Raw genomic sequence first — 19,723 nt, 5'->3', positions numbered from 1 at the left:
GTCCTGTGGGTTGGAAGGCACCAAACATAGGTCTGATGGAAATTGTTGCTTTGGGGGGAATTGTTAACTTATCCTTTTGAGTTCTTCACTTTGCTGAATCTTAAAACTCAGAACATTGCCATGTGTGACATATTACTTTGCATTAATGCTTTTCATCTTTTAACTCATTTGCATCAGCATGCAATCTCATTAACAGAATTCTTTTAATCTTCAGTCTGCCATACTTAATTCGCATCTTTATAGCCCATTATTGTGATCTTCATCTTACAGGTCACTGAGTCAAGGCAGCACAAATTCAAACATGCTGGATGTTCAGGGAGGTGCACACAAAAAAAGGGCACGCCGTAGCTCTCTGCTAAATGCCAAGAAGCTATATGAAGATGCCCAAATGGCAAGAAAAGTGAAGCAGTATCTTTCCAGTCTGGATGTCGAGACAGATGAAGAGAAGTTCCAGATGATGTCATTGCAATGGGAGCCTGCGTATGGTACCTGTAAGTACAAGTTTTCACTTACGTGATACTAAACAGCACAACAAAATAGAAATTTATTTTTCTAGTATTATGGTGAAGTCCCAAGAAAATTAACTTTCGCTCACAAAAGTTTACTGACATACCTCAAGCATCATGTCATCATGTTAATCAGATACTGAATTCTCATCCATTCCTGATGATTTCTCTGTGCAGGAAATGGAGTCTAAATATAGTTCTTTGAAAAGCATTATAAAATCTTAAAGACTGAAACATTATAGAGGAGTCTTTGTCTTTGAGAATGTTCTTACTTTCATCCCTAAATGATAAGTAAAATAAGTGAAAATTTTCCCTTTTCTAAGAATTTTATAGATATTTACCAACTGAAAAAATACAATAAATTATAGGTATCAGTACATAAGGTAAGAACAAGAAAAATCTGAGCTTTTCTAATATTATTTATGACTAGAAAATGTGATGAACAAAATAGATCCTATTCTCAATACTCAATTTTTTTAATTAAGTACAGACAGTAGAATGCCTGTATCTCTGGGTCAAAGACATTATGAGTTGTGAAAGCAGAAATCAAAGATTGTACATCTATTATGAGTATTACTTATCTGGATATGTGATTAAATGTTACGCCAGTAAAAATCCCAATATAATACATAGAAATTGATTTAAATGTTGACAGAATATAGGGGGCGGGAAGGTTCAGATTTTCTGTTTCTGTGTTCCTAGTTAATAGGGAGAAATGGCAGTCATCATGAGTTGACCCTGAGATTGATAAATGGTATAGTATTTGCATAGTAATGGGACAACTATGTCAATAGAGTAGAAAAGAAAACGGAAATACAACTAAGTATTGTTTTTAAAATTCACATTCACAATTAACTCAAATGTAGGGTAATGAGCCATTCAGTAAATGTTGTTATAAAAACAATATCTTGAACACTTCTAGCAAATTTGGTATTCCTGTGTATAGCTGTTGAAATAATTTCACTTACTCAATACCTACATATTGAACATCTGTTTGTATCACTGAACACATAGGGATACAGTTGTAAACAAGATATACCATCCTTATAATCTTGTTAGTTATAGCCTTGTGGAGGGAAGAGGCATTGATTGATTAATTGCACAGATAATTGTATTATAATTATCAGTGCTGTGAAGGAAGGATACAAGATGTCTTGAGAACAGAGTGTGGGTTATTGTGGAAGCTGGATCATGCAGGGTCTAAAAGACCTTGCTTTAAGGATTTGTGTCTTTATCCTGAGAGCAGTGGCAAGTCATCTGAAGGTTTGTGCAGGGCATTTGTAGAAGGAAAGTAGCATTATCAGATCAGATTTTCATGAGGGAAGAGCCATGATGCTGATGTATGGAGAATGGCTTGAAGGCATGCTAGAATTGATAGAGTGAAGAGAGCATTTCAACAGTATAAATGAGAAGATGTTAATTGCTTGAGTCTCAAGTGCTTCAGGGCTTTGGTGCACACATGCCCAAGTTTAGGAGCCACACCACGAAAACGTCCCACATAACTTTCCCTTATAAAGTACAGAAGTATGTTTTTGTTACTCTCTCCTATTAGTGACCAAGAATTTAAATGAGAAAAAATCAATGAAGTCATCAGAAATGTCTCCGGTGCCACTGAGGTCAGCTGGCCAAACAACTAAAGCTCATTTGCATCAGCCTCACAGAGTAAGCCAGGTACTTCAGGTGCCAGCTGTAAATTTGCACCCTATCAGGAAAAAGGGCCAAGGAAAAGACCCTGCCACACTGAGTGAGTATACACAATTAATACTGCATTTATTTAACTGAAATTTCCAGGCGAGTTAGATTGGAAAGTAATTATAAATGCCTTGGAGATCTGCTATCATGGTTTGTGTAATATAAGCAGCACTCATGAGTCAAGAAATGCTTCATTTTACCTATAAGTCTTTGATGACTGAATGCATGTTTTAAATGTTGATGTGAGAATTCCTATAATATCAACCAAAAACTTATTTTTACTTGGGTACCAAGGGCTTCCTGCATTTAGTGGTATATATACTCAGTTATCTAATGAAAATGCAACCTATGAGAATGAAATTGCTTATTTCTTTAAAAGAAAAAAAAAAAGCCTGTAAGTTGGTTTTACATTAATGACCACTTATGAAAACCTAGCTAGGAAACAAGAAAGAAGCAAGGGTAAAATACACAAAGTATAGGCCATGCTCTTTTCTCCTCTGTTGGACCATGTAGACGTTGTTCAAATTACTTTCATTACTTGTTCTAGCAGTATCACTATTTTAGCTTCCAGGTGGAAAGCTAGATGAGGTTTGGTTCCCAGCATTATTATTTAGCCCATGCATTATACATAGCACATACTCAATAGAACCTTGAGAATTTAACCTGATTTTGCTTTGAAATCCAAAGGTAAATAAGGAATTCCCCTTCCTTTGCCAGATTTTCAGTCTGGTGATAAAGACATTCACATAAATAGATAACTTCAGTATATGTGATGTGTCCACTATTATGGCAGGAGCATGTATAGAACATAGAAAAGAACAAAAGAGAGGGGACTTTTAGAGTTGAGAGAGGTAAGACAGTGCTCCAGAGAAGACTTTGGAGGTTACACCTAAGCAGAGTATTAAAGGTTGACTAGGAAGGAGGTAATTAGGCAAAAATTCCAGAGAAGTTGCTTCAGGCAGAGGAAGAATTTGATAGCTACATGGAGCTACAGGTGGTTTACTCTGAGTACAAAGCTGCAGAGTGTTGAGGGACAATAATAATTAATGCTAACACTTAGAGAACACTTACTGAATGCCAGACACTGTTCCAAGTGCTTTTACTATTTTATATATATATGTTCATTGAATTTTAAGAACTCTAAAGATAAAGAATACTCTCATTCCATAGTCGAAATAATTTAAAGTACCCTCAGTAAGAGATGGAACTGGAAGTTGAGCTCAGGTTAACTGGCTCAGAGTCCTTACTTTTAACACTGTACTAAACAAACAGTGTCCCAGGATGAAGAGAAGTCAAATCATAGACATGCCAAAATTAGAACATGACATGCTGAAGGAAAGTTGTCAATAGATACCTATAGGAAGCAGTTTGAACAAGGCAAGGGTCTGGTCCAGTTAATGTTTGAGGAGGTCTATAGTAGGAAAGTGGTGTGAGATTGGAGGTGGGGAGGCTGAGTGGAAAGCTAATGTAGCAATGGGAAGTTGACCAAAACCTGATCTAGTTTGGTGACTGTGGATATGAAGAGAAAATTGGATGCAAAATGGGTGTAGTTGATTTGGTGATGAGAATGAGAAATGGGAATAGTCTAACTCTGATTTCTTACTTGGACGTCATCACCTAAGAGGCAGAATAATTTGTACCAGGTAGCCATCTTCCTTCTTCTCGTAATATGCCTATTAGTTATATGATAAATATATTAAAATGGCCCTTCACTAAGTAGTGTGAGTATAGCAAGTTTTAAATTTTTTCAGTATTAAAGGAGTGCTTGTTACTATGCTGAGTACTCATCAGAGTTGGGCTTTCTTTACTGGTTCAACAGTGAAAACATTGGTAAGGTTGACCTATGCCGAAAAGGACCAGCTGTTGGACAAGAGTGATGACAGAACTTTGCAGGAATGTTTCCAGTAGGCTCCATACTCTTTTTCTATAATTGATGATTCTTTCTGTTGTCTACTTCTCTCCTGTAGTGTGAATTTAGTGCTCTTGAAAAGGGCTGGACTGGCAGCCCTGCAGCTGCTTCTGTATACCCACAGCACAGATGCACCACAGGTAGTGACAGTGCCAACATCCCTCCGCTGCCCCTGCCACATGCCTCGCCCTGACTTGGAGAGGCCACCTCTAGAGGGGAAGGAAGAGTCTGAATCCATGCATTCTCTATTGAAACTTCCAACACGTGTGTCAGTGGTGGGGGGTGGCACACTATACCCAGACTGTTAAATCCATGTCCCTTATGCCGCAAAACAAGCAAAGAAAGAGCTATTCTAATCTGATCTGTGCTGACTGGCTGAATTTGAACAAATGACCTAGAGGTGAGAATCTCTGTGTGCCATTACCCAGTCATGTAGTCCCCGTTTGTCATTTACGCATTTCAGTTGACTACACTAGCCATTGTGCATCGTGGCTTTAGTTATGTAGTAATTTAGGCAACTGTAGACATTTTAATTGTGAAGTGATGCTTATTTACCTCTTTGATTTTATTTTTAGGTACAGGTTTACCTCAGAAAGTTTTAGGAACAGCTGAAGAAGTAAGTGGTGGTAAGAAACACACAGAAGACACTGTTTCTGTGGCATCATCCTTACATTCCAGCCCTCCTGTGTCTCCTCAAGGTTCCCCCCGCAAAGGTGAGGGAAAACAATTTGAGCTCTTGTTAACACCAGACAGCACTGTGGGGCACATAGTTTGCTTTTGGTCTATAGTAGTAATGTTTAGAAAGTGTGAAGAAAAGTGAAACTCATAATACCTCCTGAGTTTTCATGTTTGGGATTGAATTATTCAGATGGCTTCCAGGTATTATGCAGCATGGAGCTAGGACTCCTGCATTCAGAGTGTGGTCCTTCTTTGGTAGAGGACAAGCGTAGATAAGAATGAAGGCAGAAGTCAGTTGTTTTGGTCTGTGCAGATTCTTGATGTTGTTATTCAAATTACCAATTAATTCAAATAATTCTATGAAGTATTTTAAAGTAAGAATTTCTTAGGAAACTGTTTATAACCCATTTACAAGATTTAGGAAATGAAACTAATATTTAGGGTAATACATTCCTTTCTTTCTAATGGAGTGTTACTGCTACCTTTTTATTAATCAAAATTTATGATAATCTGTACAGTACCCTTGTGGATTTTTACATTTATACTAATATAGAACCTCTTGAGTTAAAAAAAATGTGAAATTTCTCTTGTTTATTTACGTATATTTTCATAAATCAGACCGAGGCTTTGCTCTTTTTTTTTTTCTGACTAGCCTGGGTAGTATGAATGTAAGATGCCTTTTCACACCAGCTCCAAATGTAGCATTCTAAATAATGTGTATGCTTCTTCCATTGGCCCCTCCATATTCTCTGTGTACCCTGGTGAAAAGACTCCTTAGTTTCCTTAACCAGAAACTAGTTGAATTGGATTTGGTGTATATGCATGAACATGACTTGTGGGAATTTCACAGATGTAAAAGATTTACATCTTTGAATAATCACAGTACAGAGCAGTACATGGTCAGAGGGAGGGCAAGCTTATGAATTCTAGCAGGAAGGAAAACTTCCAGAGCTTTCCTTAGCTCCTGTGTTAAGTTTGCTTTCACTTTTGAGGGTTCCTTTTTATTTTTGCTGCCTCTGTGACAGCAGTGTGGTACAGTGATGTCAGACCTTAGTGTGATTCCTGACTCTGTCCCCAGTCATAGCTGTGTTACTATAAATAACAGATTTATAAGGTCAGGTCTTCAGTCTGTAAGAAGGGATAGGGACCACCTATTTTAGGGACCTTATTTAAGGTTTAAATGAAATAAAACCTGTATTGCCTGATAGATAGATGGTGGGTGTTTAGTAAATTGGAATTTCTCTTCTTTATCACTGCTGCCACACCAGGGCAATATAACTCCATTACTGACCTTCTTCACATAGTTGAGACTGGCTAGAATTTTCTTTCAGATTTTACTAAGAAAAACTTAGTAAAAATCACATAGGACATATAAAAGTATTCATAATAGATGTGTTTATAAAGCACAGTTTTCTGTTCCTGTTGTGTGTAGCTTATATATGATTTAGGAAAGTACACAGATCTCTTTCCTCTCCTTACTGTGTGTGTTTCCTATCCAAAGTATCCCTTGTGTGTGTGTGAAAGCACTCGTCACTCAGTCGTGTCTGACTTTTTGCAACCCCATGGACTGCAGCCTGTCAGGCTCCTCTGTCCAAGGAATTCTACAGGTAATACTCGAATTGGGTAATCAGGTCCCAAGGATTGGGGCTGGGAACAGTGCCTTATTCACACACATGGTCCAGATGAACAATGTTCATATGCTTTTAATGCTCTTTCAGGAACACCTTTACACCCTCCAGTGGTCTCATTATAGTCAGTTCTCTAACCAGGAAACTAGTTGAACTGGGTTTGATTTTATGCATCAGTGTGACTTGAGGGAAGAGGTCAAGAACAGGAATTTCCCCACTTCTTTTATTCCCAACAGAAATCCATTTTAACCACTGGAATAGAGAAGTCTTCTCTCTGTTGTGTCTTTCAGTGGGTGGCCAACAATTGAACATGATATTTATAGATTTGTGACCATGATATTTATAGATTTGTGAGAATCATAGTAATGTTTTAAAGTCTTAGAAATCTGAAGAAAGCCTTTTCTTCAAAACTATTTCTGGTGGTTTATTTCCATAGATTTTTGCCAGTGGTCAGTGATTGAACAAAAATGCCATTAAACTAAGAATATGTTATTAGAATCTGTTCTTGGTTCTTGCTATACTTTGAAATAGTTCTTTGTTTTCTAACAATTGAGAAAATAAGCCGAATTTTTTTTTTTTTCCAACTAAAAAAGAGAAGAAGCCTACCCTCATGATTTTTAACAGGAGAATTGAAACAAAGAATTGAAAAAGTGAGATGTCAAGAGGCCTTAACCTTTATCTTCCCTGATGCTTAAGGCAGGGAACCTCTCCACCTTGGAGAGAAAATTGGATCGGACATTTTGTGCTTTATAAATACATATATTGTGTATCCTGTTTATATATCTTGTCTGATTTTTGCTTCTATACATGATTCAAGTCTAAAAGAAGAAAGACTCTGATGAAGTCCTGTCTGATTTTTGTTAGTAGAATCTGCCTGGAAATTCTAGACATAATTACTTTCAAGAAATATTTCTGGTTATTGGGTACTCTTGTCATATTTTAGCTTATGATTTTAGCAGCTTGGGTTACTTTCAGCAGTTTTTTATTACCAGCTTATTCTAATCAAGGTAACCTTTCTCCTGTGTTCTGTCTTGTTTATGCTGTAGAGTTTCCATGTAGTAAAAGTATGTTGCTAGACTTTAATTTTTCAGATATTGTCAAGATGTTAAAATTTTTTGATAGTAAAATGTTATATAAACCAGGTAAATTGTAATTAATTGGAAAGAATTAATTGACCATGACAGGGTTTTTGCATCTCTCCCTCCAGTTGGCAGTATCCTATCTGATCACAGCATCCTGCTGCGCCTCTCAGGGTCTTCCTCATCCCCTCCCCGTGAGTCCAGCACCAAGATCAGTGGCCAGAGCTGCCCCGGAATAGGTGGGGTTTACTTGCAAAAGAAAATCCTTCAGATTACCAGGAGCACAGCCAAAAGAACAGACAGGACCGAGAAGGCCACTGAGGAGAATAGAGACAGGACAAGCTGTGAAAACACAGCCAGAAAAAGAATGACATCCCCGTTTAGAAGATTTAGGGAAAGAACTCTTTCAAGGGAGAGACTAGCCAACAGCAAAAAAGAGGACGCAGATCACAATCAAGCTACAGAAAGCTGTGAGAAAGTGAAGGATGTTGGAAGCAACATCAAAGATGAGAAAGGGAGTGACATCTTCAATTCAAATAGCCGAGGCAACAGTAACACTTTAAACTGCTTCTATACGCGATTCACGTCTAAAAGGAGAAAGACACTCTGATGAAGTTCTTTACTTAATTTTAGTGTGAAATTTGTTTTCATTTATTAATGTAAATGTAGCTTAAATTAAGTCATTTGTCAAGGCTGAGACAGCCAACCTACTAAAATACTTTCTCTGAGCATTTTATGGATTAGTATCCTCCAGCAACCAAATCGTATTCATTTAAAGTGCCTTATTTGTATGTATGTTATTTTGCTAATGTTAGTAAACTTAATACTCTCGTTTTCTGTGGTTGGCTTTATTTTCTACTGGTAACAGCTGGGTCTGTGAGTGTAGCAAGTAGAGGAGGCTTTTTAGGAACCAGTATTTACTTTTACATTAAAACCCCAGTAATGATCTGATCAAAACCTTTGCCTTTACATAAGTGTGTTGCTTTCTTATTACTGCAACTACATTATAGCTAAAGAGAAGTGTTTGGAAGGCAAGAAACTATATAATATTTGTCCACATAAACTTTTTTTTTTAATCATCCACTTTTCATATACACTCTGGTCAGAGGAGGAGGAGATAGTCTAACCTGGCAAGTTAAAAAATATATGGGAAACTTGTTTAAAAAAATACAGTTACTATGTCCCACTGCAGACCTCATAAATTTGAATTGCTAGAAATTGGCCCAAGAATGTGTGTTTTAATAAGCCTTCCAGATGATTCTTAGAATTAATTATATTTGAGAAATACTGATCTAACAGACATAGGAATGAAATTATTTTTAAAACAGTAAAGCAAGTCTGTGCCCCAGGATAAAAGAACAGTGACTTTTCCTTTTGAGGAAGAATTTTTTAATTTTGTTTTTAGTTTACCACATCCATTTTCTTGGTCCTCTTGAAAATTGACCGATCACTTCATGAGGGACACTGAGGAATAGCAGTGATCCCATGATCAGAGAACTGGGGAGGAGTCAAATGATTGGCTTGGCTTGGCTTGTCCTGTGTCTGGCACAAAGCCAAATATATAGATCACACATTTTCTGAGTCTTGATTTTTCTTTTTGAAATAGGTAATGAAACTACTTAATTAGGTTATTGATTAACACATTTTTTGGTTGTTGAACTATGTGTGAGTATAGAGGCTATAGTTTTTGAGATTTCTAGGAGTGGACCCAAAGGTCATGCACCTAGTAGAACCTCATTCTCTTAGTAAACAAGAAGATAATTGCTTACTTCTTTGCGACCTACTCCTTGCTGGGATTACTACAGCATTTTCTTTTACTTCACAACAACAGATGTTTGGCACTTTTCTAACAATTACCAAAACAGATGATTGGGTACATTAAGTATCACACTGCAGATTTGATTTTGGATCCTTCTACTTCACTCCATCTTCACCCCTTCATTCCAGAAAATGCTAAAGAAAATCTCTCTAGTTATATCTGCTGTGCAGTAAATCATAGAACAATTTAAAACAGATAGATGCTGTTTTTTTTGCATGACACATTCTTCTAAATCTGTCAGTTCAGCTGTTTAATACTCTGCTAAATTGGTGAAGAAAAAGGAAACTAGGTATAAGAGTAAATACAAATCTAAAACAATTTCTTTAAAAATACTAAAACAAGTGGCTTTCAGCTCGGGCAAGACTTCTTAGGTGACTAAAGCAAAGTATCTAGGGTAAGTATTTGCAGTTTGAAAAAACAAATTATTTCCCTTGGGTCCTAACTCCCCTTACGTACCCCCAGCCCAAGGTGGTGTTCTGAACACTTAAGTCAGGCCTTGAAATATTTATGTTAATCATAGGGGAGGGGACATAGAGTTAAGAAGAAGATGAGAAGTTCAAGATGTCTTCTTTTAATGTTCTGTAATATATTTAATGCCTCTTATTCTATTAAATGCTTGTAGCTCTGTGAGAGCCAGGGGCAGATTTACCTTTGAACTAGTTTTCTCAGTAATACTGTGTTTTAGTGTTCTGTTTCTTGAATTTGGAATTAGATTGGTGCCATGAAGGTAGGTAGGTGAATGGATATGTAAGGGAACATGATAGAAGATTGGCACCATTGCTTCTGCATAGATGGAAATTGACACTGACACTCACTTTATGTTTTTGTTCTTTTTATATTTTTTTTAATCCTCTCCCTGACCCTCCCCACTCCAGTTCACTTGTTCTGTAGTCTGATCAGTTGTCTTCTCTCATTCAGGTTATACACTTATACCATCAGCTAAATCTGACAACTTGTCTGACTCCAGCCACAGTGAGATTTCTTCACGGTCCAGCATTGTGAGCAATTGTTCTGTTGACTCCATGTCTACAGCTCTACAGGATGAACGGTGTTCCTCCCAGGCTGTGGCAGTTCCTGAATCCACTGGAGCATTGGAAAAGACAGAGCACTCCTCAGGGATAGGAGACCATAGTCAGCTTGGCCCTGGGTAAACATCCTTGCCTGTGTTCCCATCACAAAACTCAAGCCAAGTAGCTACAGCAAGTAGTGCTCCCTAATTTGAACATGGACGCCCCCACCAAAGGGGGTATCGTATATATACTTATATGAAAATAAGTACTGTTTTGAAAGATATAGGGGTGCTCATTTTTTAAGTGTTACCGAAATCACATAACTTATGTATCTTTTTGATCAATAAGAATTCAACGTGAAGATGCTATTGGTATGTGGGAAGTGTCTTGCACTCTGGCTATAAGGTTAGAGACTGCTCAAAAACAGAGTGTATAATGGCAAGTACCCTCAGAGTGCTGTACACACTGTGGACAGATTGGGAGAGTAGGACTAGTCCTAGATCCCTGTTCTTGCAAAGTATGATTTAGAGCATAAGAATGACCAGCTATGAAAAGGCAATCCAAAAAAAAAAAAAAGTGAACTCTAAATTTCTATTTCTAAACAAACAAAATGGAAGTCTTCAGAAAGCATTGAGAAAAGTTGACTGTAAATTGATATTGTTAAATCTGGTATACTTGACATAGTAAAGCATTATCATATTTGTAAAGGTTTCTAAACCGTGGTTCTCTAGACCAGGAATCGGCAAACTTTTTCTGTAAAAGTTAGTAAATACATTAGACCTAACAAGTGGTAAGGTCTCTGTTGCAATTGCTCAACCTTGCTCTTGTTGGATCACAATGGCCTTTGACAATTTGTAAACAAACAGTTTTACTGTGTCCCAGTAAAACTTTATATGCAAAAGCAGGTATAGAGTCCCAAATTTACCCCTGGACTCCACTTTGCAGATCCTGGTCTATCCTCTGTACCAAACATCAGGACTTCACAAACCTTATCTGGGGTGAGCGGGTAAAGGACCCATTTAAAGGAGTACAAATTTTAGGCTTTGCAGACTGCATACAGTCCCTGTCTCAAAATCTTTGGAGTATTTTGTTCTATTTTGTTTAAACTGTTTAAAAATGTAAAAAAACAAAAACAAAAACTATGCTTTGCCCAAGACCATAGTAAAACAGTCTTGACTGGATTTGGCCCATGAATGTAAGTTTGAGAACTCTTGCTAGAAATGATAGAACTCATTCAGTAGTAGGTAAATGGAGAAGTTGCTGTTTACTTGGTACCTCAGAGACATGCTGAAAAATGAAACATGATTCCTATAATTAAAATTCTTAATTCTGTGTGCATGGAGAGAATCGAGCATTGTGTGACCCAGAATGAAAATGTATACTTAATTTTATTCAAGAAGAATGCTGAGGAAACCTTGCTAAGTATTTGAGTTTCTAGCTAAGTATAAACCTTAATGCCAGTAGAAGTTTAGTGATGATTGATTACAGTGACATTTTTTTCACAAGGTTATGTGGGCATTAAGCACTTGTGATCTATGCTCTGTAGTCTCTTGTAGGCGGTTGATAGAAGGCAGATTTTCCATTAAGCCTATAAATTACTTTTAATTGTGTGTCTCTGATTTTAGGTGGACACTCTCAAAGCCATCTCTAATCAACAAGAGTTTAGCTGTCTCATCTTCTGTGAGCAATGAAGAGATTTCTCATGAGCACATCATTATAGAAACAGCCGATAGTGGTCGTGGAAGTTGGACTTCCTGCTCAAGCAGTTCCCATGACAACTTCCAAAGTCTTCCAAACCCCAAAGGCTGGGAGTTTTTGAACTCTTACCGACCTACCCATTTGGATGGTCCCATAGCTGAAGTTGAACCCACTGACTGTGAGCACTACAGCTGTCCCAAAGGCTGCTCTCGAACTTGTGGTCAGTGTAAAGGAAGCCTAGAGACTAATCAGATGAGACAGAGTTGGGCTTCCTCTAGTTCTCTGTCTGACACATACGAACCAAACTATGGGACAGTTAAACGGAGAGTGCTGGAGAACACCCCAGCTGAATCATCTGAAGGCTTGGACCACAAAGAGGGCATCGACCCAGTTTATAAAACTGTTACTTCAAGTACAGAAAAGGGCTTGATTGGTAAGTTATGTGTTTTTTGTCATATCTGTGGCGTTTAGAATTTAAGTGGTAAACCGTGACCTTGGCCCAGAACTTTATTTTTGCAAAATTCCTTTCTTTTATTCTAATCTCTCTTTCCTCCCTCCATATGCAAATTATTTTCAAAAAGTTCATGATGTCTCAAGGGCTTTGGGTCAGATAGTCAAGCCATTTAAAATGAAAAGGGTGACATGCAGTAATTTAATTAGGGAGACAGGTTTATATGTCTGGTTTTGCTTTTGGGATCTTTTTGGTTTCCTTAAGAAATATTACATTACTGTGCAGTAGTAATAAAGGGATTATTCTCTTTGCCACCTCTTAAATTGTTTGAACCCCTCTTGCTTTGCATGCATGGTTAGAAGCTTTGAATCTGATAAAACTTTTAGGTATTACAGGTGGGGGAAAATGTGTGATAAAGAAGTCTGAAGCAGGGACTTCTCTGGTGGTCTAGTGGTTAAGACCCTGAGCTTCCACTGCAAGGACCACCGTTTCGATCCCTGGTCAGGGAATTTAGATCGCACATGCTGCGTGGCGTGGCCAAAAAAAGCAAAGAAAGAAGTCCAAAATATTTTTCGTTATACCTGCCTAGTGTATATTATGTGTGTGCCAACTTCTGTTTGTGGATTCTCTTGTAACTGCACACAGCTTTCTTGGTGTATTCTTTTAGTATTTGCCTATCAAATACATTTTCCCCTTTCTTTCTTGAGTTATGTAAGTCCTGGGACATAATAGCACCTGGTTTTCTTTTGTGTGAAGTGACTATTTTGAATCAATATTATAATCAGCTCTTACTTTTATATCATATTCATGATATCAATTTAAATTACTAAATGTAAAAGACGTGGTTTTTATAGCATATTTTTTACTCATCTTATTTCATTATACATTGGGTTTTTTAGTTCATTCATTTTTCCAAGGTCTTTTTTATTAAAGCCTTTTAGGTAACCACTATATTGATATACAAGCATGTGTGTGCATGGACTTAAAATCTTTCTCTTATCCATTAGGGAAAATAGACTTAAAATGTTTTTTTGTGTTTTTGTTGTTGTTGTTCATTTCTAGTTGACTCTGGGCAAATCTCTCAGTGTTCTTCATGCTTGTGTTCTCTTAACCTCTCTACCCTCTCCTCGCTCCATTCTCCTCAGATGGGAATGGAAATCCTTCTGACTTTGATATTATCTGCAGATTTTACTGGTAGAGTTGTAGAAATTTCAGCATGGACAAACTTGATTCTCTGAAGGGAGGATTTTAATGATCCTGTTTAATTTAGTCTCTTCTTATTGTATATAGATTTGTGTTAGTCGCTCAGTTATTTTCTACTCTTCACCAGGCTCCTCTATCCTTGGAATTCTCCAGGCAAGAATACTGGAGTGGGCAGCCATTTCCTTCCCCATGTATTTAGATAGTGTTTGTATTTTAAAAGTTACTGATATCATCAAGACATTCAGAGTTACTAGTCCTATGAGTCTTGTGAATTGGTCTTAATTTCATGAAACCTTCCTCTTTATCTAACCTATTTCTTGTGCTTTTTGAAGCTTTACTTTAGACCCAGGGTGTACAAACGTAGGGGAAAAGATTTTAAGTCACTATTATTTTTAATGCCCACTGAGAAAATCAGAGAAAGTTAACTTAAAGTAGATTTCCTAAAATTATGGTTTTTCTTCTTCACTTAAACACAAAGCAGAGGTTAGGAATAAGGTCCTAGAAGGAATTAGTTCCTCTCTAAAGTTATTTATATGCCAGCAATGACAACTTACCTATCCTGGAGTGCCAGGAAACAGTGGTTCATATCAGAGAAAGGGGAAAATAGCACTTCAGTAGAAATGGCAACCCACTCCAGTGTTCTTGCCTGGAGAATCCCAGGGACTGGGGAGCCTGGTGGGCTGCCGTCTATGGGGTCGCAGAGTTGGACACGACTGAAGCGACTAGCAGCAGCAGCAGCAGAGGGCCTAAATGTCATTTCTATGAAAATCTCCCCATTTAATACACTTTAGATATTCAGGATGAATTCTTAAATGTTTCTGACTCGCCTCTAGGGCTGGTGTCCTTGAGGAATCTGTCGCACCTCTGTGATTCGCAGGCTGACCTGTGAAAGGAAGAAGTTTGTCATCAGGGTCTCTTTCAACTGTCTCACTGTTTAGTGTTTGTAAAACCCAACGTAATTTATGTATTTTAAACACAAATTTAAATATCAAGTTTATTAAGCTTAAAGTTTTTAATCTATTGCCATTGTGTTCAAATATATTCATTTTGTCAGTTTTTTAAGTTCTATTTTGTCATTGTAATAAGTTTTGTGTTTTTTTTTTTCATTTCTTCTGTTTTTCATTAACGTTTCCATTGCTTATTTTTCATGCCAGTGTACTGTGTCACCTCACCCAAGAAGGAGGATAGGTATAGGGAGCCACCTCCCACTCCTCCAGGATACATGGGGATTTCTTTAGCGGACCTAAAGGAAGGACCCCACCTCCACCTAAAACCTCCAGAGTATAGTGTGGCGGTGCAGAGGTCAAAGATGATGCATAACAGCCTCTCTAGACTGCCACCAGCTTCTCTCAGTAGCAGCCCTGTGGCCTGTGTTCCATCGAAGATTGTAATTCAGCCTCAGAGGCATAAACTAGATGTGACTGATGCAGATAGCGAAGCAGATGGTATGTTGACAAACTGCCTTAATAGCTCTCAAATAAATTGCTTAACACTTTGAATGATCTTTACTCTGGTATTTCATGTAATCAAAAATGTTTTCCTCACTGCTTTAGAAATCTCTGTTTAAAAAAAAAGAAAAGCCTAAATATGATGGTGTGTTTTTGTAAACGGAGAGGACGAGCTCGTTGTTTCTCTGTGCCCGGTACCCTTTTTCCAGCTCAAATGGAGTATTCTTATATTTCAGATGGCAGCTCAGCCAAAAGGGATGATTTTAAGAGAAGACACTTGACATTGGTGGAGTTGTGTTATATATTAATGCTTGGGCACTTGAAACTCCCAAGTATCACAATGTCAAATTATCTGAAGTCATGCTGTTTGATAGAGTTCCTCTTATTAGCAAAACTTGACTGACTTGACAAAGTTGGCAATAAATGAATTTTATCCGTTTTAAACAGTGTAGTAATAAAGTGGTTACAAAGCACTTTTGGAATACCAGTTGATTGTCAGTCTTCAGTGTGGTCAGAACTCAAAAATGTCATTACGGTAAAATCTGGCCTCTGATGGGATATTTGAGATTTCTTTGTTGAAATTAATTTTCTAAAAGATAACTAGATTGTTAGTTGATCTTTATTAATATGCAGATCTACCACTTTACTGTGTTTCTGTTGTTTTCAGAAAATGAACAGGTTTCAGCAGTGTAGCCTTTGTATTGACCTGGTTGAAGTCTACTGAAAGTCCTGGAAGAAGGAGTGGGCAGAGCCATCTCGTGATTCTGCAGGCCGTTGCTAGCACACAGCACGCTGCTCCTGCTGCTAACCCAGAGGTTTTGTTCCTGTACTCTGAGCAGTGAGATAACCTGAATCATGCTTCCTTTCATTTAATCCCTGCAGATGCATAGTTTCCTCAGCTATGGATGTTGTGCCTGGATACCAGTCTCCGCTTTGCACACCAGATCTGCCTTGGGACCACAGTTACTAGAACAAATTCAAACCTGAGTCCTCCCCATATATATATCACTATAGATTTTCCTTTAACACATTATTTTTAAGATAGTAGAGTGGTAGTATTTTCAAGCCATAGCTTGGGTTAACAGACAAATTCGGAATGTCTGCCAATGCCAAGGATATTTTTATGTATTTGAAAAGTAACTTATTATTTGAAGTTTTGTGGTTTTCTTTGTATTTGGGAGCTTTTGTTAACCGATGTTCATGTTTGAGGCCATAAAACTGTCTCTGATCTGACCAAACAGAAGCCATCTTTACAGGATGATAATACTTTTGACTATACAGAGATGTAACCATCTGTAGCACCAATACAATGTGGGTCTGTTTGAATGGAACAGGAATCCTTTTGCTGTTGAGATGTTAGGAAGGAAAAATACTGCCATCTGCTGGTCAGGATTTGGAAGCCAAGTGAAGCTACCACAGAGTCAGCAGCCTTTTGGGAAAAGGAAGGGGGTATGATGGGGTATGTAGCAATCCTAATTTCCAAAGAATGAAATTTTTATCTTATGTAACACGTATAGAAATTCTTTCTGAAGTGAACGTAATGCTCTAACTGTAAGTATAAATCCAATAAATGGAAACTGAGTTCTAGACAGTTGCACTCTGTAGGAACCTGTAACTAAAATTTTTCACAACTCAGATATGGAGTTCTTTCTTAATGGATGTGTTATCGTTGGCAGTGTAATCATGAAGATCAATTTAGCTTTGTGCTAAGTGTTCTGCAGCGTTCCCCACCCCCACCCCCATCTCAAAGCACAAGGCTGTTTTCAATCTTGATAAACACTGCAGCTCCCAGTTGACTGTAGGTAAAGCTCAGCATGCCAGAGTCAATGATTGGTTTAAAATTTTGTGGGGGAAAGAGGAGCTAGAATTATAGAAATGATTATTTCTTGGTTTTCACTTCAGGCCTTGAGAGGAAGGGGGGAGAGAGAGAGAGAGAAAGAGAGAGAGAGAGAGATAATGTATCTCCTGTTGGGCATGGCACTCTTAAATATTTAATTAAAATTTCAGTAATTGTTTACTGGATGAGACAGACTTTCCAACATTTTAAAAAATTAAGTATGTTTTCTATATCTTTAGTTTAAATATTTTCATTTGTTTTTTAGTATAAAGGCAAATGAAAGTTTAATAAACTTCTGTGACTACCAAAAAAACAAAAGCCAAAGCCATTAATGTGCACTACCCGGATCAACTTGCAACCAAAAATAGGTTTACTTCTGAGTGGTTGTCCATATGTGAATTTATAGGATTTAGTTGGCTTATGACTTCTTTTGAAAAGTTTGTTCTCATTTTTTTCCTAGCTCTCTCTTCCTTCTATCATCCTTCTATTTCCTTTATTTTAAAATCATAAATCAGTTCCAACTGGTAAATGGCAGTAGTCCATCTTTTCTATCAAAATGACAGTTTCTTCATCTTAGGAAAGATCATGTATCTGAAAAATTCCCATGGGCAAAAAATTGTAAATCAGAAACTTAAGCCTTAGAAATTTAAGGTTAGAATGAGGCTTAGTTGGCTTCATAGCTATCTTGGCCCATTGAAATGGAAAGTAACCTGGATCAAAAATCTAATAATAGTTTGAAAGTCACACTGTAAAGGTTTGATCTATAAACAGTGGTCCTTTGATCATAAATTTTTCTTTCACTGGTTTACACAATATTATTTTCATGTCCAGAACAAAACAAAGAAAGTGAAAGATATTTTTGCTATAACCATCTTTTTATCAAGTTTGGGTATTTATTCTCACCATTTTGTATCCACTCCCCAGAAAAATGTGCTGTTTGCACAGTATCTGTTTTTTTAACAGGTCTTTCAAATTGTTGTCCTTAATGTTATCGATAATCATCTTGCACAGAGTCAGAGGCTTGTGGTTTTGGACTTGCACCTTGTAGCTGCCTTTGTTTTCCTGTAGCTTGAACTGTGAGTGTTTGGATCAGCTGATCACATTGATCAGGAACTAGCCAAATGCTTTGTAGCTTGATATGTATGTATCCCTTAAAAACGTCGTGGCATTTTGATCTTTATGTTTGGATATCGGGTACATTCCTGCCTTCTCTTAGTTTGTCACATGACTAGAACAAGAGAAGCCTTAACCTATACGTGTTCCAGTTCTAAGTCCCCATTTGTTTTTATGTTATGAATTTATAAGCATACAAAAGAGACTTGTGCCCTCATCGCACCACAATTCTGAATCAGCCAGGAATATTGAAATAGTAACTCCTTGCTGCAAACTTTTGCCAAATAATGAATTTCAATAACAAAAAAACTCTTCATAATGAAAGATATGGAGAATTAATAACTCCAATGTGTACTTCCATAAAGGTTTATTGTAATTTAATAGATTATTACTTTCTCCAAATGATTACTTTCAGTATGATATTTGGGGAGAGAAAACCCTTTAAATGATTTTTTGTGAAGGTGATAAGTCTGCATAACCACCTTAAAAATCTCCCAGGCTTGAAATGTGACAGTAATCATGGAGATATCCAAACCTCCTTGTGTATTTAAAACGGATTGTTATTCTGATATATGTTTCTAAAACATGTAATATTAAAATAGATGTATCCCTTTAGTATAAAGGCTAGAGCAAAGGGATAAATCTTCTAAAGTGTTAAAGTACATTTTCAGATTTAAACGTGAACCCCAGTTCATCTTTAATTTTTGTTGTGCTCTTTAAAGGCTTCTTTACTTTTGACACACAGAATGCAGTTGTACTTGACCTTTTAAAATTGAAACGTGAGCTTATCAGCAAAAGACAAAACTGCACAGTCATAATAATCAAATAGCAATTATACTGCACAATTCTGTGATTGTAAAGTATCCTGTAACAAGCAATGTTTGTCTCCTATTTTTTGATACCTCTTAAACTTTTATGTCTTTTAGAAAGACAGTGCCTCTGTATGCTTTTTGTATTTTTATTGAGTGTAAATATTTGTTATATTTTTGGTTAAGAGAATGTAAAAGTACCATTTATTATCATATCTATTAATACGTTGGTGGAATCAATAAAGAATCTAATCAGTCGTCTCTGCACGTTATTGCTAATGTGTGGGAGCCTGTCAGGTAATTACACCTAGTCACTCAAGAGGACCAGTTTGGGACCTGCATTGGTATGAAGGCATTTTTTGTTTTTAGTCTCGAGAGAAATTGGAATTGTCCAATTACAGTTGACATTATGGTATCTGTCAAACACCTAGCTGCTGTTTAGTTTTTTAAAAGTGTGTTCAGGAACTTCCCAGGTGGTCCAGTGGTTGGGAATCCACCTTGCAGTGCAGGGGACACAGGTTTGATCCCTGGTCAGGGAAGTGAGATCCCACATGCTGGGGAACAACTAACCCCAGGCACCACAGCTACTCAGCTCCTGTGATCCAGAGCCTGACAGCCACAACAGCTGAAGCCCACGTGCCACAGCTAGAGAGTTCATGCACTGCAACCAAAGATCCTGCATGGTGCAACTAACTGAGACCTGATGCAGGGAAATATTTTTTTTTAAAGTGTATTCGACTACAAACCAACTTTATCAGTGGCTTAAACCCTACTGGAGCTTGTTTTTCTTTTATAACAGAAGAGTCTGCCAGCGGACTCTCTCGGGTTGGTACAGAGATTCTG

The 19,723-nt window shown here is 37.4% G+C and overlaps 1 protein-coding gene across 6 annotated transcripts in view; it reads left to right on the top strand.

Moving 5' to 3' along the window:
• Window positions 1-19,138, top strand: part of RAPGEF6 (Rap guanine nucleotide exchange factor 6) — a 225,217-nt gene extending 206,079 nt beyond the window's left edge. For 4 of the 6 annotated variants that reach the window (XM_006072649.3, XM_025293055.2, XM_025293053.2 and 1 more), the window contains 7 exons: window positions 271-491; window positions 2,059-2,250; window positions 4,683-4,820; window positions 10,230-10,458; window positions 11,947-12,452; window positions 14,828-15,118; window positions 15,789-19,138. In XM_006072649.3, coding sequence (XP_006072711.2) covers window positions 271-491; window positions 2,059-2,250; window positions 4,683-4,820; window positions 10,230-10,458; window positions 11,947-12,452; window positions 14,828-15,118; window positions 15,789-15,814 — 1,603 coding nt within the window. In that variant the 3' untranslated portion in view covers window positions 15,815-19,138. Of the gene's footprint in view, window positions 1-270; window positions 492-2,058; window positions 2,251-4,682; window positions 4,821-7,620; window positions 8,327-10,229; window positions 10,459-11,946; window positions 12,453-14,827; window positions 15,119-15,788 lie in introns of those variants that run through there. The other 2 variants (XM_025293059.2, XM_025293060.2) reach the window with 1 other exon arrangement.
• Window positions 19,139-19,723: the final 585 nt, after the last annotated feature.

This window comes from Bubalus bubalis, chromosome 9, assembly GCF_019923935.1.
Source record: "Bubalus bubalis isolate 160015118507 breed Murrah chromosome 9, NDDB_SH_1, whole genome shotgun sequence".
In the NCBI taxonomy this organism is placed as follows: Eukaryota; Metazoa; Chordata; class Mammalia; order Artiodactyla; family Bovidae; genus Bubalus; species Bubalus bubalis.
The sequence above is the reverse complement of the archived record's forward strand: the minus strand, read 5'-3'. Positions and strand labels throughout refer to the sequence as shown.